Genomic DNA, 27066 nt, shown 5'->3' with positions numbered 1-27066 from the left:
GCCTAACACTTTACCTGCTTTCTCATTCATACAATCCCTGCGTCACCTTAAAATGCCTGCAAGATGCCTGAAGCATTTTGTGATGATCTTCGTGGTCCTTCCTTTGAAATGTCTATCCAAACTTTATATAGCCACCAACTCTTCAAATCATTAGGGGAAGCTCCAGATGCCCTTATTTTTTATTTTTATTTTTTGCGGTACGCGGGCCTCTCACTGTTGTGGCCTCTCCCGTTGCGGAGCACAGGCTCCAGATGCGCAGGCTCAGCGGCCATGGCTCACAGGCCCAGATGCTCCACGGCATGTGGGATCTTCCCGGACCGGGGCACGAACCCGTGTCCCCTGCATTGGCAGGCGGACTCTCGACCACTGCACCACCAGGGAAGCCCAAGATGCCCTTATTTTTGACCATCTGTATGAAAAAAAATTTTTTTAATACTTTTTTTTTTTTTTTTTGGCTGCGTTGGGTCTTTGTTGCTGTGCATGGGCTTTCTCTAGTTGTAGCGAGTGGGGACTACTCTTCGCTGTGGTGCGCGGGCTTCTCATTGCAGTGGCTTCTCTTGTTGTGGAGCACCAGCTCTAGGCACGTGGGTTTCAGTAGTTGTGGCATGCGGACTCAGTAGTTGTGGTGCACAGGCTTAGTTGCTCCTCAGCATGTGGGATCTTCCCGGGCCAGTGATCGAACCTGTGTCCCCTGCATTGGCAGGCGGATTCTTAACCAGTGCCCCAGCAGGGAAATCCCTGTATGAAGATTTTTGACAGCAATTTATTTTATGTCTCTGGCGCAAAGAGTTGGACAAATCTCTTCAGTTGATGGTACATCATTTCGTCATTAGTAGATAGGTGCCCTCTTTTATTTTTTTCCCATTCATTCCCCTAATCATTTATTTTTCTCCCCACCCTATAAAGGGCACTCACTATAATATGTGTAATGTATGTCCACAGGTATATTGGTATTCCTAAAAGATACATAGTGCTCTTTTATGGATAGACGTGACTTCAGTCTACGTAAATGTTATTGTACCATAGATCTTATTGTATTTCTTCTTTATATGACACATGTTTTTAAGATTGATGTGTGGCTTTAAGTACCTCTGGTTCATTGTGTCTGGTGGCTACACAGTACTTCCAAGCATGCATCCACACATTTCACTGCTCCATTTCTCCAGGGATGACACCCAGGTTTGCCTCCACACACAATCTGCTGACAAATATACTTGTTTATGTTCCATTATAGGCCTGTTTGAGAGTTTTGGGTGAGCAATATACCCAAGAGTGGGATCATTGGCTCTTTGGGTATAACATATTTAAATTCATGAAATAGAGTCAGATGGCTTCTAGAATAGTTCTACAAGTTTATACCCCCACCAGCAGTGATTCCGCTTTCCCCACATCCTTGCCAACACTTGGTAAGTGATATATGACTTGTCTAACTTTTGCCAATCTAAGGATGCAAAGTGATATCATGTTTTAATTTGCATCGCTCAGAATGCTTCTAAGGTTAAGCATATCTTTACAAACTTGCCAGCTCTTCTAATTTCCCTTCTATGATTTCCTAATTTATCCATTGCTCACTTTTCCATTGGATTTCTGGTCTTTTTTCTTGTTGATCTTTGGGAGTTTCCTGTACATTGCAGGTAGTAATCCTGAGTCTGAGCAAATCTGATTCCTCGATACAGACTGCTCCAGAAATAGGTTTTTTCAATTACTATAAATATGGTTTTCCATTGATAAAGCCAACCACCGTTTTGTGGTTGAGCCACCATCTCTGTTCTGTGAAATCCACAACTGTGACAAGGCCCTGTACCATCAAGCAGCCTGGGCTGACCCGGGCATATGAGTAGAGGAATGGCATGATTTCAGAAACCCTGGGTAATATACAAAGCAAGAGAAACAGGCAGAACTGGGAGAGGCTTCTACCACTAGTGACTTAAGACCCAAAGTTCACACATAAGTGTTCTTAGTCCATATGAAACTCAGCTGCTTTTTCTACAGTTTAAAGTTTCCATCTGCAATGTTGAATGAGAAACAGAGTGAAGGGGGAAAGCAAGCTGTTGGGGTATAAACTGCTTTACTCATGATGACGACAACCTCTGTCTGTTTGAAGTGAGCCTTTGCCAGACCTAAAAGGCTCTATTTTCTCAATAACCTGATACCAGCTTCTGTCACTAGCCACGGCAGCTGCACTAAGCTGTGAGCTCCCATGTATTATTTTTATCCCCAATACTCACTGGGACCCACTTGGTCACCGTTATGTTCAAAGAAGGGTTTGGGGGCCTGAACGCTACCATCTACCTCACAGGGATAAATGTCACATGCAAAAGAAGAAGGATTTTCATTAACTGGCTGGGTAAGGCTCCCACTTGTCCTCAGAACAAGGTCCCTTAGTAAAAGCTGGGTCACAGAACTCAGCTGTGGCCAGGAGGCCTCAGCAAGTCTTCCTGGTCTCTCTCTCTGAATCGGAGGGGTCATGACCAGCTGTATGGAGGAGGATGGCTGCCCTTCTCAGAGAGGCCAAGCCCTTTGGTGGTCACTATATGGAGAAATGAGTCAGAAGAGAAGAAATTGAGTCATGAATCCCCACCCAGCAATAGAATATTTCTCTTCCTGGGTGCAGCCATCTTGCCTTCGGATCTGGACTGGCCTCCCATCCTCAGCACCACTATCAGAAGTTTGTTAAACCGGAGCATGGCATAAATAGCCTTGAGGTCGCCAGATCTTATCTTCTTTGAGTCCCTTCTGATACCAAGGCCCTCACACTGCCCATTAGGCAATTCCACCCAGCTTCCCAGCCAGAGTTCTGAGCGCCACCTGATCCTTGGTCGCCTTTCACCCCTAACCCAGCAGAGGCCGCTAGAGTGATGCAGATGAAGCCAGAGTTGGCCAGAGCAGTGAAAGGAGGTCCCAGAGGCTGGCAGCATACCCTGTCCTCTACAAGCTCTGAGTCCAACCACCCAGCTGGGACAAGCACTCTGAGCCTCCTGCTTGGAGTTCCCTTTATCCTTCTCAGATGTGAAGATAGGGCCAGACTATTTCCATTTTATTATTTTTTAAAATATGTTTACTACCATATTTTTTGGCTCCTGATGTTTTTTAATTGCCAAAAAATAGTTACTAAATTGTGGTCTATTTCAAATATTTATACTTAGTAAATTAAAGCTTGTGACCCCCCCATACACACATACGTACACACATGTAATGCAGCATAATGGTGCAATTCACAAGCCATATGAAAATAATAATCGTTTACAGCACACTACAGCTGGTGATCTGGTAATGGGACAAGTTTGGGATGCATGTTTTCTGCTAATCCCAGTGAGTGAGGCTGAGTGTAGCTCTTTGATGGATATAAAACCCTACACATTTAAGGTCTGTATTTGAGGCCCTTCATAAACGTGAGACCCTAGCTAAATGGCCACTGGTCCACTGTCCCCTCTCCACCCTCACCATCCATGGACCAGGCTACAGTGAAATATGACACTAAGTGCAGAGTGGATAAGAGGAAGGTGGAGAAGGTTCAAGAGTTAGTGGTCCCCCTCTTCCAGCTCCCAACCTGTCACCCTCAGTGGAGAAATGCTCTCTGCTGGCCAGAGGAACATAGCTGGATGGCGAGGGGAAAGCTTCTCTGTACCTGGCTGTTCTCTGTACAAGCCTCCATTCCAAAGTCTCCACTCTGGTTCATTATTCCCTCCCCTTAGGCCCCAGACCCTTTTCCTGTGTTTGTGTTGTTTTTGTCAAAGCAGGAAGTCTTCCTGGAAATATTCCAGAAATCCAGCATCCTCCTCCTATCCCAGGGGACACTGGCCTCATGTGCGCCCCACAACCACACCTCAACTCTGGGCTAGAACAATGATGCCAGAACAACAGGAAGCCATCTTCCCAGGGACCCAGCATCTTGCTCTCAGGGTGAACATCAGCACTGGGCCTGCCTCTCTCCCTCAGCAACACTCAGAGCAACTCCTTGCAGTAGAAAACAATAATCAGGGAGGGAAAAATGTGAAGTTTTTTAAAGCAATTTGAAAAATGTGGAAGAGTGCTAGGAGGAAAACACTAGCCCATGTTTCCACAGTGCTGCTCTTCCTCATGCCCCTTTTTTCCACCCAGGACCTGAAGGCTGAGCACCATGACTACCCAACCAGATCTGCTGTGTCTGGTGGGTGCTCAGTCTTTCAACCTCCACCTCCTTGTTCAGCTATCAGAATCCACATCTCATCTAGTTGTCACCAGAGATGATGAGGCTAATGTGAGTGCCTGGCGAGGCCACAGTGTGTTCCCTCCCGTGGGAAAGTTGTCTTGCAGACCAATAGCTCAGGTGTCAAGAGTCTGGGGATGCTATTCCTACTGGATGCTCCTGGAAAAGGGAGGTTCTGTGGCCAAAATATATTTGGTGGGGCTTCATACACAGGTTCACAATCCTTTATCCACAATGTTGAAGTCCAAAAAGTCCTGAAAACCAAAAGTTTTTTCATAACTCAGGGACAGAACCTGACCTAAATTGATCTGTAAGTTTTCAGATTCTTTATTTAACTTACTTAGTGTGACTATCCAGAAGTTTTTCTGCAGAAATATGTGATTACAGGGCCTGTCCCACTCTGCTGGGGATGCTATGGGATAAATAGCATATTCATCACATTACCTTATTGAAATCTGAAAAATTCTGAATTCCAAATACATCTCATCCCAAGGGTTTGGGGTAATGGATTGTGAACTGTATAAATGCCCTTATTGGACCTTTATTCTGAACATAGTATTTCAAGGGCTCTGAGAAGCCTTGTTGTAGACAAGAAACTAAGTCCACAGAGCATTCCCCAAACTTATTTGGCTACAAAAATCTTTGTTCCACTTAGTATCTACCTCCCGGAATTTCCATGTGGACACTTTGGGAAACACAGGATGTTTAGAAGAATTTAACTGTCTAAGAATGGACTCTCAGATGTAGGAAAAGGTGGATCTTCCTGAGCACTCTTAGATCCTAGGCCTTAGGGACAACTTTTCCTCACTCTCAGGGCTAAGACAGTGGACAAGATGAAAAGCTATAATAGGGAAGACAGAGGCAAGACTTTGATGACTCATGTAGGCCTGGAAGAGGGACAAGGTCTGCTGGAAAGCCCAATTAGGACAGACACATCTGTTGAGAGTCAAACTGCAGAGCCAGACAAGAACCAGGAGGGAAACAGTTAAGAGCTCAGGTAAAGATTGGAAACCTAGAGGTAAGCAAGATCTAAAGCAGGGGTCCCCAACCACCTGTCCTTGGCCTGTTAGGAACCAAACTGGGCCGCACAGCAGGAGGTGAGGGGAGGGAGAGCGAGCCAGCGAAGTTCATCTGCCGCTCCCCATCACTCTCCATCGCTAGCATTACCGCCTGAACCGTCGCTTGCATTACTGCCAGAACCATACCCCTACCTCTGGTCCGTGGAAAAATTTTCTTCCATGAAACAGGCCCCTGGTGCCAAAAAGGCTGGGGACCGCTGATCTAAAGCACTCAGGAGTACAAGTACCCAACATGAAACATCCTCGAAACTAAAGCAGTGTTTTGCCTCATCCTCTGAGTTTTTACATGCTTCCTATAAAGACCCACTTTATAGGAGTCTGGAGTTTACAGGTAGAAAGACAAGGGAGGGCTCTGTGTTAAATCAGTGAATAGGCAGGTAACCCACCTAATATCCTCTCTTGACCCAGGTGGAAGGGATACTTGTGAGAATAGCATATTCAGGCAATAAGGTTTGCAATATACTTCTTGTGTCTCTGGTCTCTTGGCTGCTGCTTGTTATCATTTGTTGAAATTATGCATTGACCAAAAATGTTGGGCTCCAGTACCATGTGTCAGCAGCATCAGAGCTGGGAGTCCTGGCCTATCGGAATAGGGTTCTATTCTGATCTATTCAGAATAGGTGAGGAGGCAGTCATCTTGGCTAGTAACCCTTAACAGTCCTGGGTCTATCAGGTGGCAGGAAACTCTTCAGAGTTAGCTCTGGGCAACTCTAGGATAATTCATCATTGGTTTTCTCTAAACTCTTTTTTTGTTGTTGTTGTCTTTTAAGCAGAGGTCTTCTTAGAAGCCCAAATGATTTAAATTTATTTATTTATTTATGGCTGTGTTGGGTCTTCGTTTCTGTGCGAGGGCCTTCACCAGTTGTGGCAAGCGGGGGCCACTCTTCATCGCGGTGCACGGGGCCTCTCACTATCGCAACCTCTCTCGTTATGGAGCACAGGCTCCAGACTCTCAGGCTCGGTAATTGTGGCTCACGGGCCCAGTTGCTCCTCAGCAAGTGGGATCTTCCCAGACCAGGGCTTAGAACCCGTGTCCCCTGCATTGGCAGGCGGATTCTCAACCACTGCGCCACCAGGGAAGCCTCTCTCTGAACTCTTAAAACTGGTGCTTGGGAGCGGCAGGAGCATACTGGGAAAAGGATGTGTCCGGTCCATCCAGGACTTTGTTGCCACTGACCCCTGTCTCTTGCTGCTGTAAATACAGTATATACAAGTCCTTAAAAAAAATAGTTTTTTCTAAAACTCTCACGCTCACCCTCTGGCTACCTCCCTATGTCTGCCCCTTACAATTCATTCTCTGTCTCAGGATTTCTCAACCTTGGCACTATTGACATTTGGGACCAGATAATTCTTTGCTGTGTGTGACTGTCTTTTGTAGGATGTTAGTTACCCACTAGATGCCAGTAGCATCCCCCTAGCTGTAACAGCCAAAAATGTTTCCAGACACTGCCAGATGTCTCCTGAGGGGCAAAATCACTCCCTGTTGAGAACCACTGCTCTATCTGAATGAGGAAGTAGCACTGCAGACTGAGTGAGTGCCTCTGAGAGACCCCAGCTTTGCCCTGGGCTAGCTGTGTGTTGAGACATCTATAGTATTTCCTGTGTGACCCTGTAATGTTTCCCACTGAATTTAACCTCTCTAAGCCTCAGTTTCCTCACTCATAAAATAGAAAAAAAATAATAGTAAATATCTCAGGCTTTCTGGGAGGATTAAATGAAGAAACTTACGTAAAAAGATTATAGTGCTTGGCATAAAAGAGCATTCCAATACCTGTGGGTTATTATTAACCCTTGTCCCTAGGTGCTCCACACCTGCCTTCAAAGTGACCACTAACTTATCTTAAGCTTGTTTATAAAACACTTCGTAATCTGACCTTACCTCTTTAACTTCATTTCTCCAACACCTCCTCCAAACTCAACACTCCAGAGCTATCAAGTGCTTGCAATTCCAGGGAAGCAACCAAGACTTTTTTATGGCCCTTGCACTCTTTGTACTTGTTGTGATGTTCCATGTGCCTGGTTCTCTCTTCTCCCCTGGCTAACTCCTATGTACCCTTTGAGTCTCAGCATGGACAGCACCAGGTCCAGGAAGGCTTCCTCTCCCCGAGTCTGGCCAGAGGAGCCTTCTTTGCACCTTCCCCATCATCATGCTTCTGACATTGCGTGGTCCTGGTTCTCTGTCTCAGTCACTCTCCCGACAGGGATCTCTGTGAAGCAAGGGATGCTGCATTGCTCTCTGCAGAGTCTCCAGTACCTAGTACAGTGCCTGATGTCCAACAGGAAGCCATAGTGCTTGTCCAGTCAATGACTAACACTGTGAATTACTTTAGCACTAATATGGAAAAGGATTCTCTTTTTCTCTTCTTTCTTGGGTAACGATGTATTATTCTTTCTGTTTGAATAGGGAGTACTTGCAAATGGAACAAAATTTAAAAGTTATCAGGGGGCTTCCCTGGTGGCGCAGTGGTTGAGAGTCCGCCTGCCGATGCAGGGGACACGGGTTCATGCCCCGGTCCGGGAAGATCCCACATACCGCGGAGCGGCTGGGCCCGTGAGCCATGGCCGCTGGGCCTGCGCATCCGGAGCCTGTGCTCCGCAACAGGAGAGGCCACAACAGTGAGAGGCCCGTGTACCGCAAAAAAAAAAAAAAGTTATCAAAGAAGAGTAAGAGAGAAAAGTAAGGCTCCCTTTCCTGTCCTCCAACCACCCACTTTCCCTTCCTAGAGACAACTACAGTACCATGCAACCTTCCAGAGATGTCCAACTATGCATTTTAAACAGAGTCTTTGTAATTTAGCACTGTCAGGACTCCAGCCTGGGCAATAGGCAACAGTCCTCCTGATTCCCCAAATCCCACTTTCCATACTCAAGAAAATTGTCTCATTGGGTGCAGGAAACAAACTTTAGACTCTCCTCAAAGGCAGCAAGGTAGAAGTTGGGAAAATCTGGTAGATCCCAGCATGCCCACCACCCTCAAATCTCCTAAACTGTACAAACACACACACACACACACACACACACACACACACACACACACACACACACATACACACAGTAAAAGTAGAAGTGTGGGGATGCTCTAGGGGGCCTTCCCTGGTGCGGTCACCTGCAAAGCCCCACCCTCTACTATCTTGAGAAATCTGAGTGAGGGAGAGGGCCAGGCCCAGCTTCAGGCTTCCTCCTCTCTCCCCAATAAGAGGAAGCAAAGTGCAATGCTTAGTCACTTCCCATTGGGTTGGGCTTTACCTGGGGGTCTGAGTCACACACAGGTGCCAGGGAGGGAAAGGTGCTGCCCAACATGACACAACTGCCTGCCCAGGAAGGAGATTAGTGGTTGGGGGTTGCAGGGACCACTACAAGTCTGATTGTGGATGCTAAGAACCCCTGCTCTTTGAGGGACTTTGGAGTCCCAGGCCAGGGGCAAGGTCTTAGGACAGAGAATCAAGAATCTGTGGCTTCTTTGCCTGTCTGTGTTCCAGGCACTTGGTGGGCCCTCAGTAAATGTTATTTCCCTCCTCCTCTCTCTGAGTAGAGGAGAAAGTCCAGGTCCTGAGGAACACCAATAAACATGTGGCAGACCAAACATCTCAGCCACGCCAGGGGCTTCCTGGAGCCAGCCAGACATGACCAACCCAACCCTGGGAAAAGCTGGACTGCAGACTGGGGACCTTCACCTCTGCTTGACTTTCACTGTTCCTGAAACAACTGTTTCCACTTCCATTAAGCTGTGCTAACTATAGTAGGCAAATAGTGGCCTCCCAAAGATGTCAACATCCTAATCCCTGGGACTTATGAATATGTTACCTTATATGGCAAAGGAGACTTTGCAGATATGATTAAGTTAAGGATCTTGAGATGGGGAGATTGTCCTGAATTATCCAGGTGGACCCAATATAATCACAAGGGTCCCTTAGACGGAAACAGAAGGACCAGAGTGAGAGGAAGGGAGGTAATGAAGGAAGCAGAGGTCAGAGTGCTATGGGACCATGAGCCAAGGAATGTGGGCAGCCTTTAGAAGCTGGAAAAGGCAAGGAAAGAGATTCCACCTAGACCCTCCAGTCCTGCTGATTCATTTTGGACTTTTGACCTCTAGAACTGTAAGATAATACATTTGTATTATTCTAAGCTACTATATTTGTGGTCCTTTGTTATAGCAGAAATTGGAAACTAATGTAGATTTTGGTACCAAGAGTAGGGCACTGATGTAACAAATACCCTAAAAACTAAGTGGCTTTGGAATTGGGCAGTAGGCAGTAAATGGAAGAATTTTTAGAAGCATGATAGAAAAAGCCTAGGTTGTCTTGAACAGCCTGTTAGTAGAACTATGGATGTTAAAAACTCTACTGGTGAGGGATAAGAAGAAAGTGAAGAGCACAGTAGAGAAAACATATTGTTTTAGATAATATCTAAATCATAAACAGAATATTTGTAAAAATATGGACATTGAAGGTACAGCTGGTGAAGGCCTGGAAGTGAGGAATATTTTATTGGAAACTGAAGAGGGGGGTGTCTTTGTTATATAGTGGCAGAAACTTAGCTGAATTGTATCCTATAGTTTTATGGAAAGCAGAACTTGTGAGGAATGAACTTGGGTATTTAGCTTAGGAGATTTCCAAGCAAAGTGTTGAAGGTGAAATCTGATTTATGTCTGATCTTTATAGTAAAATGTGAGAGGAAAGAAGTAAACTGAGGGAAGAACTCTGAATAAAAAGGAACCAGGACTTAGTGGTCTGGGAGATTCTCACTCTATCCAGATTGGAAAAGACGTTATAATTAGCAGATTCACTCTCAGGAAACAATACTCCAGAGAGAAAGTCAAAGTTGTGGCTGGACGACCTTCTGCTAATACAAAAAGTCAGAGCATTTATTACTACAAAATGCTCTTACAATGGATTGGGCATGTTACTCATGGATCCCCACAACCATCTCAGCAGAATCCAGAGATAGAGATGGGATCGTCCAAGAAAAATTTGTGGAGAAGACTTTTATCTAATGGAGTGAATGCCTATGACATATGTGAGAGACCCACAAGGTTCGTAAGAATTTTATATCAGTAGAAACACTTTGGACTGAAAGTGACAGAGAAAACAAAATGAAAGAAGATTATCAGACTCTCAACATTCCACAGGCAGGAAACAGGGTGATAAAAGTTCTTGCTGCAAACATAAGTTACCCTTCAGGTAAAAGGAAAAATGACTCTGAGAGAGGAGGGGCAACCCCAGAGGACAGAGCCTTGAGCCACAGAGGATTATTCTCAGTCCTTGAAATCGAAAGGAGTTTGCCCAGCAGTATTTTGACATTTCTTGGGGCCAGTGACTTCTTTTTTCCTTCCATTTTCTCCCTTTTTGAATTAGAATGTCTATAACTATTATCCTATGCCTATTCCTAGAAGCAGATAACTTGTTTCTTGAGTTTCACAGGTTCACAGATGGAGAGAACATGGGTCTTAGGATGGATTATATCCAGTGCCTCACTCATACCTTATTTAAGAATATTTAGATGATGAAAGTTGGGGCTTTTGAGGTGATGAGATTTTAGGCTTTGAGTTCATGCTCTAATGGGTCGAGATTTGGGAGGATGTTGGAATGGGGGTGAGTGTATTTTGTATATGTGATGATTGTGAATCTTTGGGGGCCAGAGAGTGGACTGTTGTGGGCCAAATAATGACCCTCAAGAATATCCACATCCTAATCCCTGGAATCTATGACTATGTTAGCTTACATGAAAAAAGGGACTTTGCGGATGTGATTAAGTTATGATCTTGAGATGGGGAGATTATTCTAGATTATCTGGGTAGGACCGACATAATCACAATGTATAAGGGGATCTTTATAAGAGGGAAACAGGAGAGTCAGAGTGAGAGAGGGAGATGTGATGCCAGAAGCAAAGGTCAGAGTGATGTGGAGTCATGAGCTAAGGAATGTGGGTAGCCTCTAGAAGCTAGAAAAGGCAAGGAAATGGATTCCGCTCCCCTAGAATCTCCAGAAGGAATTCAGCCCTGCTGACGCATTTTGGATTTCTGACCTCCAGAATTGTAAAATAATGCCTTTATGTTATTTTAAGTCACTAAATTTGTGGTAGTGTGTTACAGCAGCAGTAGAAAACTAATACACTAACCCTTTTCCTACACCAAGCTCCGCACCACTCAAGCCAACCTACTCCCCCTCCCACCTGAGGCCCTTCCCACCTTTCTATCTCCTCCCTATTTCCAACTTGACATTTCTAACCTCCCCCACAGGATTCCACCAATTGTTTCTTTGGCACTCCTTCGCTTTCTCTTATTTCCTGATTCTTCCCAGATCTGCATCATCCTTTAACCTGATGGTTCTTAACCCTAACGATACATTAAAATCACTTGGGTGGGGGTGGGAGGGATGACTTGTATAAAATATTGAAGCCCCATCCCAGACCAATTAAATCAGACTCTCTGGAGGTGGGGTTCAGATATCAGGTCACTGTTAAAGCTCCCCAGGTGATTCTAACATGCATCCATCATTGAGAATGCCTGCTGACCTGTTGCTCCGGGGTTATCAAACTTTCACATGCATAAGAATCACCTGGAGAACTCTGAATGTGGCTGCCAGGTCCTCAGGTCCAGAGATTTGGGGTCAATACATCTGATACTCAGATCCTGCTTTTCTAACAAGCTCCCCAGAAGTGCAGATGCAGGTGGCATTTGTAACTTGGAGAGACACTTCCACAGCCTTCTGTCTGCTCCCTCCCCAGGAGACTCAGCTAACTGATAAAATGAATTCCTTAGATCAGTGATTCTCAATCTTTGATGAATACCAGAATCACCTAGGGAGCTTGCTAAAAATACAGTTGCCCAGATACCAATCCAGTTTTGTTTAACCACGTTATGGTTAACAAGCTGCCCAGGTGGTTCGTGTGCATACTGAAGTCTGAGAATCAATGCATTAGATGGGTGGTTCTCAAACTTAAGTATGTAAAAGAATCACCTGGAGGTCTTGTTAAAACACAGATTGCGGGCTTCCCTGGTGGCGCAGTGGTTGAGAGTCCGCCTGCCAATGCGGAGGACTCGGGTTCGTGCCCCGGCCCGGGAAGATCCCACATGCTGCGGAGCGGCTGGGCCCGTGAGCCATGGCCGCTGAGCCTGAGCGTACGGAGCCTGTGCTCTGCAAGGGGTGAGGCCACAGCAGTGAGAGGCTCGCGTACCGCAAAAAAAAAAAAAAAAAAAAACACAGATTGCTGGGCCCCACCTCTAGAGTTGCTGATTCAGTAGGTTTGAGTGGGACCTGATAATTTTGCACTTCTAACATGTGCTAGGTGATCTGAAGTTGCTGATTTAAGGACCATACCTGGAGAGCCACTGCTTTAGATGGATGTTCTAAGCAAAGTGTTTCTCCCACCCCGTGCCTCTGTCCATCCTTCCTCCTCGTTCTCTCAGCCATGAAGTAGTCCAGCTAAGGAGAGAGAAAGGGCCGAGGTAAGTGCCTGAGGGAGTCTTGATGTGATGGGGCTACAAGAAGGGGCTGTCAGAGCAGGACTTCTGGTAAGCTCACCATTGGGGCATCTGGCAGAATTCTAATAGCCAGGGATGGTGGCCAAATTCCAGTGGAGAATAAAAGTGATCTGATCGATAGCTGTTAACTCCATATATATATATATATATATATATATATATATATATATATATATATCCAGCTCCCCTTGGGGCTCAAAAGCTTAGAGTTCCCTAGGCAGAGCCTCTCAGCCTGTGATGGAAAGAGGTATACAGGTGTAGTGAGCAGTAAGAGAAAATCTGAGGTAGGGGCTGACCCATGTCACCAGGCTACTCAGAGGGAAAGCCCAACTGGAGCTAGAGTCCTGTTCACCCATGGCACTGACGCCAGCTCTGGAAAGAGAGAGCTAAAGAGACTGCAGAGGGAGGATGAGAAGAGCCAGGTGAGAAAGGAAAGTCATTCCCTTTCCTTTATATTCAGAGGGAGTGAGAAAGTAAAGGCAATTGGCAGACCACAGAAAAGGGGGATGGAGGGATTGGGTTGAAAACACTAACAGCCAGAGTTCTTACAAAATCGACTTCACCTTCACACCCTGCATGCTGAACTTGGTTATGTGCCAAGTGTGTATGATCTTCCCGAACACCAGAAGTCATGTCTCAGTTCTAGGAAGCCATAAGGCAAACAGCTAGATACAGCGTCTGCTAATCCCCTTATACATACCACAGACCCGTCCACCAGTTCACTGACAGTGCATCAGTGCGCTGACAGTGCACTGGGAGGTTTTGGAGAAATTCCTTAAGTCAGAACCATAGTCACAGGGCTGAACAGACCTGGGATGTTTAGGAAACAAGCGTCAACCCCCATAGGTTTGGATGACATCACCACTTGGTGATTATGGTGATGAGGATTTTTCCAATTGAGTGGACAGAGTCACATAGGCCATCAGCAGGTCTAGCTTGCCCTGTAGATACTGATCCTCAAAATTGCACCAGTAGTAACTCTAGTTCGGTCAACTACCTACTAGATATGGCTTTAGGGAAATCACTTACAGTGAAACCTCAGTTTCTCACCTGTAAAATTATGCAGTATCTTACTTATCCAAAGACAGGAGGCTAAACCAAATGATACGTCCTTCTCCTCCTTTCACCCCATCCAGGCTCCAAGTCTATCCTATCCCCCCCAAATCTCCCATATCTGTACCCTCCCCTCCCACATCACTGCCACTGCCCTGGTTCAGACACTCTTCAGCTCCTACCTGGCTAATTGTACTAGTCTCTGAGCTGGTTTTCCCTGCCCATAGTCTCATCTAGGCCAAAGGATCTTCTTTTACTCAAATCTTTCACACTGCTGTCACATGCTCCAAACTTTCTAGTGACTCCCCATAACAATAAAATCCAAAGTCCTTCATGTGGCAGGCAGGGTCCTCTAGGCCCTCAGGTTTCAGCTCTCGGCAATTCCTCCAGCCAAATTGCCTCTCTAACATTGGCCCTGTATAGCTCATCCACTTGAACTACATGCAGTTCCTTGAGGGCTCCATGCACTCTCCTTCCTCTTTACCTTTGCACATACTGTTTCCTGTACTCAGATTGTCATTTGTCCCTTCCATATTTGCCCTTTGAGACTCCACTGTTAGCCCTCCATGCCCATCTCACACATCTTCCTCATAGCTATGCTCTCACTGTAGTCTGCTCACTTGCTTGTCTGTCCCTCACTTTACCTTTTGCCCATTGAAGCTGAGACTGGGGCTTTCATCTCTACACCCAGTACACAGCACAGTGCCAGGCCCATGACCAACTCTCGATAAATGTTTGTTAAATGAATGAGTGAAATGAGTGAAGAATAAACCAATGAATCAGTGAATATCTTGAGTCCTCTCTCAGCCCCCAAACCTCACCAAACTGGCTGTAATGCCCTTCTTTTAGAAGTCCTTTTAAAAAATGTAAACTCTTTGGGCTGGTAGCATATTAAAGTTAATGAGTTATTTTAGACCTTAACTAGGTGGTCAGGCAGAACAAGGGCACCAAAAAAAAACAAAATGCCTGAGGAAAAGGGGTATAAGGGCAATGGTGGGGAGGGCACCAGAGAGAAATTTCACCCCCATTTCCTTTTAAATGCAAATAATACTGTCTCATATGTACATATAGATTACAAGTAACTTTCACATACTTTATGATGCCTCAATCCAGAAAGGTAGGTTGGATGGGTGTTATTAACTACATTGTAAATAATCTCTCTCTTGGAGAGATTTGCAATACCACAGGAAATGGCTATGACAAAATATGACAAAAGCAAAGGACAAGATACAAAATTATGTATAGAGTGTGAACACAACTAAGTAAAAAAGAAGCAGAGAAAAAATGGAAACATCAGAATGCATTCATTCAGTAAGCATTTATTAAATATCTGCCATATTCTAGACATCATGCTTGATGCTGGGGATTTAGTGGTGATCAAAACACACTGTCAGGACTTCCCTGGTGGCGCAGTGGTTAAGAATCTCCCTGCCAATGCATGGGACACAGGTTCGATTCCTGGTCCAGGAAGATCCCACATGCTGCAGAGCAACTAAGCCCGTGCACCACAAACTACTGAGCCTGCGCTCTAGGGCCCGCAAGCCACAACTACTGAAGCCAGCACACCTAGAGCCCATGCTCTGCAGCAAGAGAAGCCAAAGAGAAGCCACCGCAAGCCTGTGCACCACAATGAAGAGTAGCCCCCACTCGCCACGGCTAGAGAAAGCTGGAGTACAGCAACAAAGACCCAATGCAGCCAAAAATAAGTAACTAATTTAAAAAACCATAAAAACCCACACACTGTCCCTCATGGAAGTTACATTTTGGTGGGGAAAAGCAAACGTTAATCAAATAGTGATGCAGCAGAAGTAAAATTGCAATAGTGACAAGTGCATCAGAGAGGTGATACATAGTGTAATGAGACTGTAGACAAAATAGTGAGACCTTCTATAGATAGAGGCAACCCAGGAAAGACTTCCTTGGCAAAGAGATCTCTGAAGCATGAGGAAGAACTTAAACAGTCAAAGAACGTCCCACGCAGAAGGAACATGACTAACAAGGGCCCTGTGGTGAGAGAGGAACTGATGAGTAAGAGAATGGCTGAATAGGGCAAGCCTGGGAGAGGCTGGTGCCAGGTGGAGCTAAAGAGGAGGTAGGAGCTGGACCCTGCCCAAGCTAGCCAGCCAGGAGCAGTGGGAGTTATTAAGAGAGATAGTCAATGGGGGAGGCCAGTTGGGAAGCTATTGTGGTGGTCTAGGCAAGAGTTGATGGTGGGATGGGCTCAGCTAATGGTGGTGGTGAAAACGGAGAGACATGGATGACCTCAAGAACTCTTAAGCAGGGCTTCCCTGGTGGTGCAGTGGTTAAGAATCCTCCTGCCAATGCAGGGGACACGGGTTCGAGCCCTAGTCCGGGAAGGTCCCACCTGCCGCGGAGCAACTAGGCCTGTGAGCCACAACTGCTGAAGCGCATGCACCTGGAGCCCATGCTCCACAACAGAAGAGGCCACCACGATGAGAGGCTGCACACCGCTGCGAGGAATGGCCCCCACTTGCCGCAACTAGAGAAAAGCCCACGTGCAGCAACGAAGACCCAATGGGGCCAAAAATAAATAAATAAAATAAATTTAAAGAACTCTTAGGCAAATTGCCAGGATTTGGAGATGGATGGGATGGTAGGGGGTGCATGGTGAAAGGAGAGAAGCATCTGGACGACTTTTAGGTTTCTGGATGTGAATGGAAGTGGTGCCTTCACCCAAGACAGAGTGTAATTGACAAAGCCCATCGGGTTGGGACCTGAAGACAGGGCTGGTTCGGGGCAGGTTGAGTTTGAAGTGCCCTATATGTGAAAACCAAAAGAGGACGTCAAGTGGACAATGGAAAGTAAGGGTTTGGATCTCAGAGGAGAGGTCTGGCTGGAGATAATCATTGTAAATCAACTGTTGATTGATGGTCATTTAAGCCTGGGTGTGAATAAGACTGTGTGGGAGAGAGTTTAGGGTGGGAAGAGGAGCTGGTCTAGGGTCTGGTCTTGGGGAACCCAATATTCAGGGCCAAGTAGAGAAGGTTGAGATGGCAAAGGAGACCCAAGAAGCTAGAGATGTTAACAATGGCTGGGTGGGTGGAGGGGGGATGAATTGGGAGATTGGGCTTGACATATATACACTACTACGTATAAAATAGGTAACAAATGAGAGCCTACTGTATAGTACAGGGAACTCTACTCAGTACTGTGTGGTGAACTAAATGGGAAGGACATCTAAAAAAGAGTGGATATATGTATACATATAACTGATTCACTTTGCTGCACAGCAGAAACTAACACAACCTTGTAAAGCAACTATACTCCAATAAAAATTAATTTTAAAAACTGGCGGTAGAATGCTATGGAAGCATTTTACTTTTATAGTTACTTTTACAATTGGGTGGAAATTTTTAGTTCAGAGAAAAAAAAACTTTTTATGCCTCCATGACCTTAATTAACCTTCTAGATTTACTGCCTGAGGGCAAGAAGTGATATTCAAAATATTTAACTAGCAGGACTTCAGAGTACCAACACATGGAAGGCAGCTGCAGGAGGGAAGGACTCTCAGAGGCCCCTGCTAGGGGCCCTCTGCCAGGCATTAACCCGGTGGTTGCTGGATTATGAAGAACTGGAAAGAGGCTGGGTGGCAGGGGACCATGTCAGGGGTGGGGTGTGTGTGGATCTTGGGACATCAGTGTTTTAGAGATTGAGAAGTACTTGCACCTGCTACTAAGTATCAGCCCTGCCTAAGGGTCCTCACCTGCTGGATCCCAGCAGCTCCTTACTCCCACCCCTACTCCATGCTTGCTCACTGCCCCTCCAACTCTTTTCTCTACCACAGCAGTTTATTCATCACTTCTTGAGAACACCTTGCTTTTCTTTTCATGCCTTCATTATCTTCCTTATCCCTGGAATGCCTTTCTCCTCTTTGTTTGGCAAATTTCTTTGCATCTTTGCAGGCCCAGGTAAAATATCACCTCCTCTGGGAAGTCTCCCTTGATTTGCCAAGGCAGAATTACTTACTTCCTCATCATTGTTCCACATATTTATACATACTTTTATTATAGTAAAAATATTACAATTTTTATCACATTAAATTGTGGTCATCGTTCTGTCTCCTTTGCAAAGCTGTGAGCTCCTTGAGGACTAGCACTATGTCCTATTCATTCCTGTATCCCCAGCATCTAAAACAGTGCCTGGTGTCAAGGTCCTTAAAAAAATTTTTCTTTTAAGGTTGTTGAATGACTCCCAATGGGACTGCAAGGTCGGAAGGGGGCCTAGACTATCTTTTCTCCCAATTTGCTACTTAAAACTCAGCATTAGTACTAATACATGCTGCAACATGGATGAAACTGGAAAACGTGGTAGGGAGAGAAGTCAGTCACAAAAGACTAGGTGTTATATGATTCTATTTATATGAAATGTCCAGAATAGGCAAACTCATAGAGACAGAAAGTAGATTAGGGGCTGAGGGGGTTGGGGAGAAAATCGGAGTGATTACTAATAGGTATGGGGTTTCTTTTTTTTTAATTTTATTGGATTATAGTTGATTTACAATGTTGTGTTAGTTTCAGGTGTACAGCAAAGTGATTCAATTATACATATACATATATTCATCCTTTTTCCGATTCTTTTCTCATATAGGTTATCACAGAATATTGTGTAGAGTTCCCTGTGCTATACAGTAGGTCCTTGTTGGTTATCTATCTTATATATAGTAGTGTGTGTATGTTAATCCCAAGCTCCTGATTTATCCCTCTTCCCCGGTATGGGGTTTATTTTTGAGGTGGTGAAAATGTTCTAGAATTGATTGTGGTGATAGTTGCACAACTCTGTGAATATACTAAAAAATCATTGAGTTGCACACTTTAAATGGGTGAATTGTATGGTATGTGATTTAGTATACCTCAGTAGTACTGTTATTTAAAGAACACCTCAGCAAACTCCTCTCACTGTGATTCAAAGGGCGGGCTCAAATGTCAGCAGCTGGGGAGGAAGGTGGACAAACAGGGATGAGGGTGGAGGGGTGTATTCAGGGGTGTTGTTGTTGTGCAGGGTTGGCTTAGGAAAGGCAGAGCATGAGTGGAAATCAAGTTGAGTCCTGATGATAGAATGAGCCACAGACTATTTCAGAAGGAGGGGTTCTGGTGAAAACAAAAACCACTTCAATGAAATCAGGTTTCAACCAAAAAGGCTGAGGTTTGCTTGAGAAGGGTAAAGTTTTACTTTGAAACTGGTGGCTGAGTGTGATTTGCTCACTTGGCCTGGGAATCTTTTAAGAGGAAAGAATTATAATCTAGGCCAGGGTTGAAATTCAGATACACTTAGCCTCCCTGTACCCAGCATCCCTGAAGTAGGGAGCTAGAAAAGAGGGCTGCTAACCTTCCCTCAGGTTGGGCCCTGCTGAGAGTGCTGGGCCTGTGCACTCTGGAGCCAGCACTCTGCTACTTACCAGCCACATTGCCTTGGGCAAGTCACCTAATCTCTCTGTATCTCCATTCTCTCTGCTGTGAAATGGGGCTAAGGATGGCACCTTCCCCATAGGATTGTTATAAGGATTAAACCAGATAATAGGTGAAGAACTTAGTACAATGTCCAGCACTTAGGGAGCACTAGAAAAAGGCAGTCCCTAAAGTGAGTGACAGGGTTGTATCTGGAGCCTTGAAACTGGTTGCTGGAGAAGTGGCTGATTCCTGCTACCCCAGAGTGAGGTCTGTGACTGGGAAGAGGTAGCAGCTTGCTGGGGGTCGGTCAGGTGGCTGGGAAATGGTCTGAAGATTGTTAGCAGTGCATTGCTCAACCCACCAGTAGGGCTCATACTTCCTGTTTTCAGTGTCTGTGAGCCCTGATGCTGGCGCTGTTCATGTTGGAACAAGATCTTTCTTGGCCCCTGCGGGGTATGCAGAGGCTGAGCAGCAACTCAGCCTGGGCTGGGCTCCTTAGCTTCACATCTTTGCCTTTTCTCTCCTAGCAGGTTTCATCTTCCACAAAATACACCTATGCAATCCTGGGGTAAAGAGGGGAAGGGGTTCCCATTCAATTCTACGAGAATTTACAGAGTTTTGTAATAGTAGCCACTGTTTTTGTGCCTTTACTAGGTGCCAGGATTATGGCTAAGAGATTTATGAACGCATGAATCCTTATAACAATCCTGGGAGGTAGATATCTCTTTTATACAGACGAGGAAACTGAGACACAAAAGGTTAAGAGTTTTTCCCAAGTCATACAGCCAGTATTTTAGAGCCAGGAATCTAGTCCAGGCCACTTGACTCCAAAATCCATGCTCTGAACATCATACTGAATGAAACATGCTAGATTATGGGGATTAAAAGCTGAATACTCTGGGTCCTTGCCCTCCAGGGGTCCATTGTCTAGGGATCCTCTGAACAGGAAGCCCAGGAGACCTTGTGCCCCCAAACCCCATTCAGAAATCTAACTGTTCACGCAGAGAACATACACTGACCACGTCTTGAATTTTTGGGCCCTTCACATAATCTGGCCAACTGTCACCAATGTATCTCAATCAGGGCTGCATATCAGAAACACCTAGGGAATTTTTCTAAAATTACGAGCCCTTGCACCAGCCCTGACCTGAATCACAATCTCTGTGGGTAGAGCATAAACATATATATATATATATAATATATATATTTTTTTTTTTTTTTTTTTTTAAGTTCACAGGTGACTTGGTTAAGAAACATGGCCAGAACTCACTAGCATAGCTTGGAAATTCCAAAATTTTGGCATCCAACTGTAACTCCTGAACTGCCTTCTACATCCAGTTCTTAAGAAGCTGATGTTTGGTTCAAAATATATGTACATTCCCATAAGGATATCACCCAGCTTTAGATTCTGAGCTCCCTGATATGAGGGATAGCAAAGGCTGGTCATGAGCTTCATTAACACACACTGAGGAAACTCAGCACCAGCCCCATGCACAGATGATGGGAAATTATGTCTTCTGTTTCCTGAATGCCACAGACTCAAGCTGGGCTGGGTTTGGGATCAGCAATTTTCACTCATGCACATGTCCCCCTTGGTTGAAGTCAGCCCAAGGATTGTTGGGGTCAGAGTGAAGAGTATATGGTAGGATCACCGTGTAAAGTTGTACAAGATGTGCACTGCACAGAGGCATGAGGCTGAGGAGGGAACTAGGAGTTGACAAAGCCTGCACACCATTTACCAAGCTGTGGACTTCTGGCTTGGGGCACATTTTTGTACCTTATGTGCTATGGAGGGTCTGTTCCACAAGTCTCCTAGCTTCTCCTCCCAAAGCCCCATTAAGTCCAGATATAGCCCCACAGGAAACTCTGGGGTACATTCCACCATTGTCATTTTCTACTTTTTATCATCCCAACTCCCTCCCATACAAGCATGAGGGAAGAGCCAAAAATTTCAGAAAAATCACATTTGATCAACCATACTTATTCAAAATTACAAAAATAGATATAAATAAAAATACCAGAATATAATTATTAAATATTCAGTGTACAGGAATGGTCCTCACCTCACTCAGTGAGGATTGGATGAACTCGGCGGGAAGGTCAGAAGGGATAACTGGCCAAGAATGGACATCTATGTGAAAGTGAGACTGGAAATTTAGTGCTGGTCACAGTGTGTGCCCCAGAATGGTACATTTATACGTATCATCACCTGGGAGACCCAAGAGGCCCCACAACCTCTCCAAACAGGCCATTCTGTGTGATGTCACAGTCCATACAATTTGGGGAAGTATCTAGACTTGCAGTCAGACACAGAACACCAGCTCTTACACTGACACAGCCTGTGCACAAGTGTGGCAACATACACACACGTATATAACATTTCCTGATACATTCATGGAATGTCAGAGCCCTTCCTTCAAGTCATTTAGTGTCCCTACTCTCCAAACCACTGTTCCTGCATTGGCCAAGCTCTCTCAGGAGACCTCAGTTCTGTTACACTTCCTAATTGGGAAATTATTCATTTCCCAACAGTGGGCCTCATGAATGGCCCACTGCCAGGGAGCTGGCTCTCCTTCCACCTATGCACAGGAGATACCATTTTTAACTCCAGGAAGCTTTAGTCCAGAAAACGACAATACCATTCTGGCTCAGGACCACCCTTCCATCCTGGCCAGGGGAGATCTGGGCGTCCAGCACCCAGACGTGTATCTGAGGATGAAGCTACTGTCACTCACCCTGATGGGCAGCACAAGCAAAACCACCTCTGCAGAGCTCATCTTCCTCAGTCTCTTCATTATATATAGCTGTGCAGATGGCCCTACTGCAAAAATGATGGTCACTGTGGGAGTGGGTGGTACCCGTCTCTTCCCTTGGTTCTCTGGGGGCCCTCAGAGGGCTAGGCCATTCTCTCCCCCAATGTGAGTGTGGATCCAGGGCAGGAAGCTTGAGACCCTTGTGTAGACGCCTGGCTTTTCCTTCATGGCACATTCACGGCCCCAGCTCACAATCCCAGTCAGAGTCATGCGGCCTTGGGTGAAGCAGACCAGCGGCCCCCCTGAGTCTCCCTGTAAAGCCAAGAACACAAAAGGTGAGCCCTGGGAGAAGTGAGAAGGGGGCCATCTGATCCTACCACCCAATCATGCCCAAGAGAGAAGGGAGAGTTTCCTAGAGTCAAAGTCCTTGGTGACTCCCCATTTCCTACCACATCAAGTTTAAAAATCCCCTGCTTGGCTTTCGAAGTCCTGTTATCTACAGTTCCACCTACATTTTCAGACCCTACTTCTCCTTCCCATCCCCAAATATGCCGTGCTCATTCTCATTTTTGTATCTTGCAACTGAAATGTTCTCTTTTATTTCCTCTGCCTCCTCAAATTCCTATTGAGTCACATTCTCTCTGAAGTGCCCCCCTCAGTGACCATCTAGCTGGTTCTCACCTCCCTCTCCTAAACAGCTGATCATTTATAATTCACACCACACTCTGAGCACTGAATTGTTATTTTCTGTTGTTTTCTCTTTCTTAGGGTCTTAGTCCCCCTCCCTCCGTGAGTCTGAAGTGCCTACCATAGAGACAGGCTCTTGACAAATGTTTGGTAAATATATAAGGACTGGTTTAAACCTTCTAAAACCTGAACCCCTGGTCCTGGCTTCTTGGGATTTTGACTAGAGAGAGGCTCCCCAAAGCTGGTAGGGACAGGCCCAGGAGCCCAGGGAGATCTAGGGGTGATGGAGAAAGATGCTTGGAACTCTCACCTGGCAGGAATCTGTTTCCCACTGTGGGTCAGCCGCACACAGCATTTTGCTGGTGACTTCAGTGCCATAGTAGTGGGGCTGCTGACACTCCTCGTGGGAAACCAGCTTCACAGCAGCCATTTTCAGCTGCTCTGGATAGATATAGTCAGCTAGATGGAGGAAACAGGGGGGAATGTACATTAAAATGTGTCTGTTGGGACTCTCTGCCAGGGAGGGGACCAAAAAGTGTCCCTACCAGGGAAAGCCCTTATTTTTTTCCACCCACATCTAAGTCTTTACCCCACCTATAGTCCCTCATCCCTCACCCATTTAACTTTATGGCTCATCATTCCCTAAACAATGCTCCCCACTCCATCCCTGGACCCATCTGCTGCCTCCACAGTGTTCCCATCTTTACATCCACAGTCCCCTCTTGATCAAGCTGAGCTCACTTCCAGGTTACAACACTCCCTCAGGACCCTCTCAGCCAGACCCAAATGTCACTTACAGGGATTCTCTTTTCCAAAGCCAGTAATCTCACAGCTTGTGCCAAAACGGGCATCCCCATTCGCTGGGGGCAGGCAGATGACCTGTATGGACCGGGATGGCTGTGCACACTGGCCTGTGCTGGAACGGATCTTCAGCAAGGCTGGGGGAGCATGAAGGGGTCAGAGGGGAAAGATCACCACCTAGTCAGGTGGTCACTATCTCTCCCCTCCAAACCCTGAGGGAATGGCTGTCTATCCCTATGTCAGAGTCAGAGGTCATCCTGGGAGGTCTGCTGGTAGCTTGTCACCTGAAACAAGTCTCCCCTGTCCCATGCTTCAAGGGCTTTGTTCCAGCTGCTGACAAAGCCTTGGACAGCCAGGGCAACTGCATACAGCTGTATGAGTTTTTTTCCTGCAAAAAACAGCTCATAAAGCCCTGGCTGAGGTAGCTGGGCTGAAATCCCGCCCAATAATCTCTCCAAGTTCTATATCCTGGGACAGACAGAGGCTCCATCCAACAATGGAAGGAGCATCCCAGCCCAAGCTATATGCCATCAGGGCCATTGCCACCCAGAAGAGGATACCTGTTTGGAAATTCAGGGACTCTTCAGAGGAGCACCAGGCCCCTCACGTTTTCCACTCTGAACCCTTCCCCACCACTCCTTTGTTGTGTAAAGCAGGGTCTTCAAGTTCCCCTACAACCCCAACTTCACACTTGGGTCTCTTCTCAGACCCCCATTCCCACAGCTATCATCATCACGGCAGATGAGGGTTTTCCACTCACCAATATCATTGTGGTGAGCAAGGGTGTCAGCACTGTAGTCCTCATGTAAGATGAGCTTTTGCACCTCAAACTGCATCTCGCCAGGTGTGATGGAGTTAAGCTTTGACCGACCCAGGTAGACAATGTAGTCCTCCTTCTTTTGGTATTCACTGTGGGAGGGGAGATCAGTCAGTCTGATCTTGTGAGATCCTGTCACTTCCCCCTCCCCACCACAGCGACCTCAGAGCATCACTTGTCCCCAAGGCCATGGGCCATATAGAGAGAGGCCAAGGGGGTAGAAATAAGGGGAATCTTTTGCTGGGAAGGAGGAAGGGATTTGTTTGGGGTAGGGCAGGAGGGTCAGGGAGAAGAGACAGAGAGACATACATGAAGCAGTGTGTGGCGCTGACCACCCAGCAGGGACTGATGAGGCTGCCACCGCACACGTAGGTGACAGAGCCTGCACGGTGCCTCCTATAGATGGCTGCAAACCAAGGCTGGTTCTCGATGGTGGTGAATTCTCCCCCAACAATCTTAAAGCGGGGCCTCAGAGCCTTCTGGCCGCACTGTAACTTTTCTGGAGGAGAGAGGGCAGTTTTTCCTGGAGGAGAAAGAAAGTGATATCTTGGGGAGGGAGGAAGGATAAAGTGTCCTTCTCCTGGTCCTCTGACCTCCCAGTTTTTCAGGGCCAGGCAGGCCTCCCTCCTGCAGGCCTCCCTCCTCATCCCTCCTATGATGGAATAAGGGAAGAAATGAGTTTGTCCCCTTCCACCCACCATCATAAACAGGCCAGTGACACTCACCAGAAGAGCAGCTGTGCACCATGCACTCCTGGACAATCTGCATTAGGCCAACATGCACATAGCACCAGGGTCTCCTCTGATTGTCTGGGTTCCTGGCAACACAGAGGGGAGAAGGGTGCCATTCCAACCCAGAATGCCTTTTCTGTGTCCTCCCCTGCAGGGAAGACTCAACCAGAGGCCTTGATTTTCTCATGCTATGGCCAGCACTTGGCAAGCAGAAAAGATGGTAACGAGGGTTTCTGTGAGGCCATGAGGAGGGTCCTTGCTGCCCCCACCTCACCTGCAGTAATTGTGTTTCCCCAGTCCCAGCTGAAGGGCATCAGGTCTGTGGGCATGGTACGTTTTCAGAAGGATGGTGGGAGAGTTCCAGGCCAGGCAGGGCCGGCCGCTGGTGTCAGTGTTGGCCTTCCCTCGGTAAGAGTGACCATTCCCCTGATAGCAGGTTTTCGATGTATCTATGGGAGGATGTGAGGATGAGAATATTAGAAAGAGAAGGAAGTTCAGACAGGCATTTTAGAGATCCTGTCAGGCCTCACATGATTTCAGTGAGGCAGAAGATACTAGAAAGGGTCTCCTTCCATCCCCACCTCACATTTGTGCAGCCTCAGCTTCATGAGATAGTGTGTGTTCATGTTTGACTGTGAATCACATGAGGATAAAGATGCCCCCCACTCTACCTCCTAACTCCTGCCTGCTCTTGCATCCCACCCATGTCTCCCTGCCCCCAAGTCTCTGGTGCCCCTTCCTCCCCAGTTGGAGTCAGGATCCCCATACCTATCTCACAGTGTTCCCCTTGGAATTTCTTTGGGCAGTTGCATCGTTGAATGTTGGAGAAGTACTTGTAGGACACACATTTTCCTCCATTCAGACAGCCACACTTCGCTGGAGAGCACAAAGATTGGGGGGTAAGCAAGGAGCATAGGCGGAGACAAAGGGGGAGCCAGCAGGGACAGGGAGGGGCTGCCTCCTGAGGCTTTTCCAAGATATCTGTGCAACCAGATATTGTGCAAGGGGTGGATACTCACATGCACCAGACACTTGATGAAGTTTGTGGCTGCCCTGGAAGAGATGCAGGCGGGGGGAGAGATTGAAAGGAAAAGTTCACCAAAGGACCCATGTTCCTGGGACCCCAGGGTGAGGATAAACTGGCCCCAATCCCCAAACTCAGCCTTCCCTCCAGCTCCCTCTCTCCTTACCCTGTTCATGTCTAACTATCCCTCAAATGGAAGATCATCAGCTTCTAGCAGGGAGAAATGAATTGACTCAAGCAAGCTTCACAAATCAGATACCAGCAGGTTGGGGCAGTCCCTGTGGCTTCTTCCTCCCTTGGCGGAAAGTGCAAGCTCCCTTGGTTCTCAAGGCCCCAATGCCACACCTGTCCTATTTCCCGGGGAGGGTTTGGCCCTGCTGTTGATGGAATTCGGAGGACTCCAGCTTCCTATGCAGCCCCTTCCTTCCCCAGCGCTTTTCAGGGGTCTTGCAAGCCCCCTCCTCCCGCCGCCAAGAGTCAAAAGCAGGGAAGCCAACTCACCTCGGAGCCTCTCACGACCAGGGCGCAGAGGAGCAGGCATGCCAGCAGGAGTCTCATGGTGGCGAGGCTGGGGCTCTAGACAGCGGCTCTACAAGGGAAGGAGAAGTCAGGGGAAGAAGCGGAGGAGCGCACAAAGGCGGACCGGGTGGGTTACTGCAGTTCAGGGCTGGAGCCCCTAAGTCCCCTGCGGGAAGAGCCTGCGGTGACCAGGCTCCCCAGCCTCTCTGGAGGCTCAGAGGTCGTGGCGCAGCCTGCACTGGTCCCCGCAGGGGAACACATGGGCACGGAGCGCGGTGACTCAGCGTGCAGCCGTAGCCGAGCCGGGGCAGCGAGTAAGGAGAAGTAAAGCCGGCAAGAGCTGGGTCGCCCGCATCCACCCTGCGCTCTTAGGGAGGTCCACACTCACCCGCACCTATGGCCGGAGGGGCGCAGGGCCGGAATAGCGGGGACAAGTGGACACTCTGATGCTCGGGCGGGCTCTAGGGCTCCAGTCTCCGCGCTGTGCTGCTAGCGGGCAGTGCTGGCTCTATATTAAGACTC

The 27066-nt window shown here is 46.9% G+C and overlaps 1 protein-coding gene across 5 annotated transcripts; it reads right to left on the bottom strand.

Annotated features, from left to right (window-relative positions):
- Positions 1–453: 453 nt before the first annotated feature.
- On the bottom strand, positions 454–27066 carry PLAU (plasminogen activator, urokinase). 5 transcript variants are annotated; one of them, XR_004346201.1, is made up of 14 exons: positions 26933–27066; positions 26527–26614; positions 26021–26054; positions 25770–25877; positions 25276–25450; positions 24996–25087; positions 24580–24793; positions 24214–24362; positions 23450–23590; positions 22963–23111; positions 21948–22277; positions 12588–12692; positions 1090–1198; positions 454–738 (listed from the first exon to the last, which is right to left on the bottom strand). XR_004346201.1 is itself a non-coding variant. In XM_032608305.1 (12 exons), the coding sequence occupies exons 3-12, from the start codon at positions 26198–26200 to the stop codon at positions 22101–22103; spliced, it is 1248 nt and encodes a 415-aa protein (XP_032464196.1). In that variant the 5' UTR covers positions 26201–26235; positions 26527–26614; positions 26933–27024; the 3' UTR covers positions 19923–22100. The 5 variants fall into 5 exon arrangements, 3 of the variants coding, with proteins under 3 accessions (XP_032464196.1, XP_032464195.1, XP_032464194.1); XR_004346202.1 differs by lacking the exons at positions 454–738; positions 1090–1198; positions 12588–12692 and adding an exon at positions 17016–19775 and having other exon boundaries at positions 26933–27049; XM_032608305.1 differs by lacking the exons at positions 454–738; positions 1090–1198; positions 12588–12692 and adding an exon at positions 26192–26235 and having other exon boundaries at positions 19923–22277; positions 26933–27024.

This window comes from Phocoena sinus, chromosome 16, assembly GCF_008692025.1.
Source record: "Phocoena sinus isolate mPhoSin1 chromosome 16, mPhoSin1.pri, whole genome shotgun sequence".
NCBI lineage: Eukaryota > Metazoa > Chordata > Mammalia > Artiodactyla > Phocoenidae > Phocoena > Phocoena sinus.
This window is presented reverse-complemented; position numbering and strand designations above follow the sequence as displayed.

What these genes read in the sequence shown, in the direction of transcription:
- PLAU (XM_032608304.1), bottom strand. Translation starts at nt 26,583, where the DNA reads ATGAGACTCCTGCTGGCATGCCTGCTCCTCTGCGCCCTGGTCGTGAGA. An exon ending in TCATCAAGTGTCTGGTGCAT is followed by an intron (nt 25,878 to 26,020) that starts GTGAGTATCCAC and finishes TGTGCTCTCCAG; the next exon opens with CGAAGTGTGGCTGTCTGAAT. An exon ending in GGGAAACAGATTCCTGCCAG is followed by an intron (nt 22,278 to 22,962) that starts GTGAGAGTTCCA and finishes TTGGCTTTACAG; the next exon opens with GGAGACTCAGGGGGGCCGCT.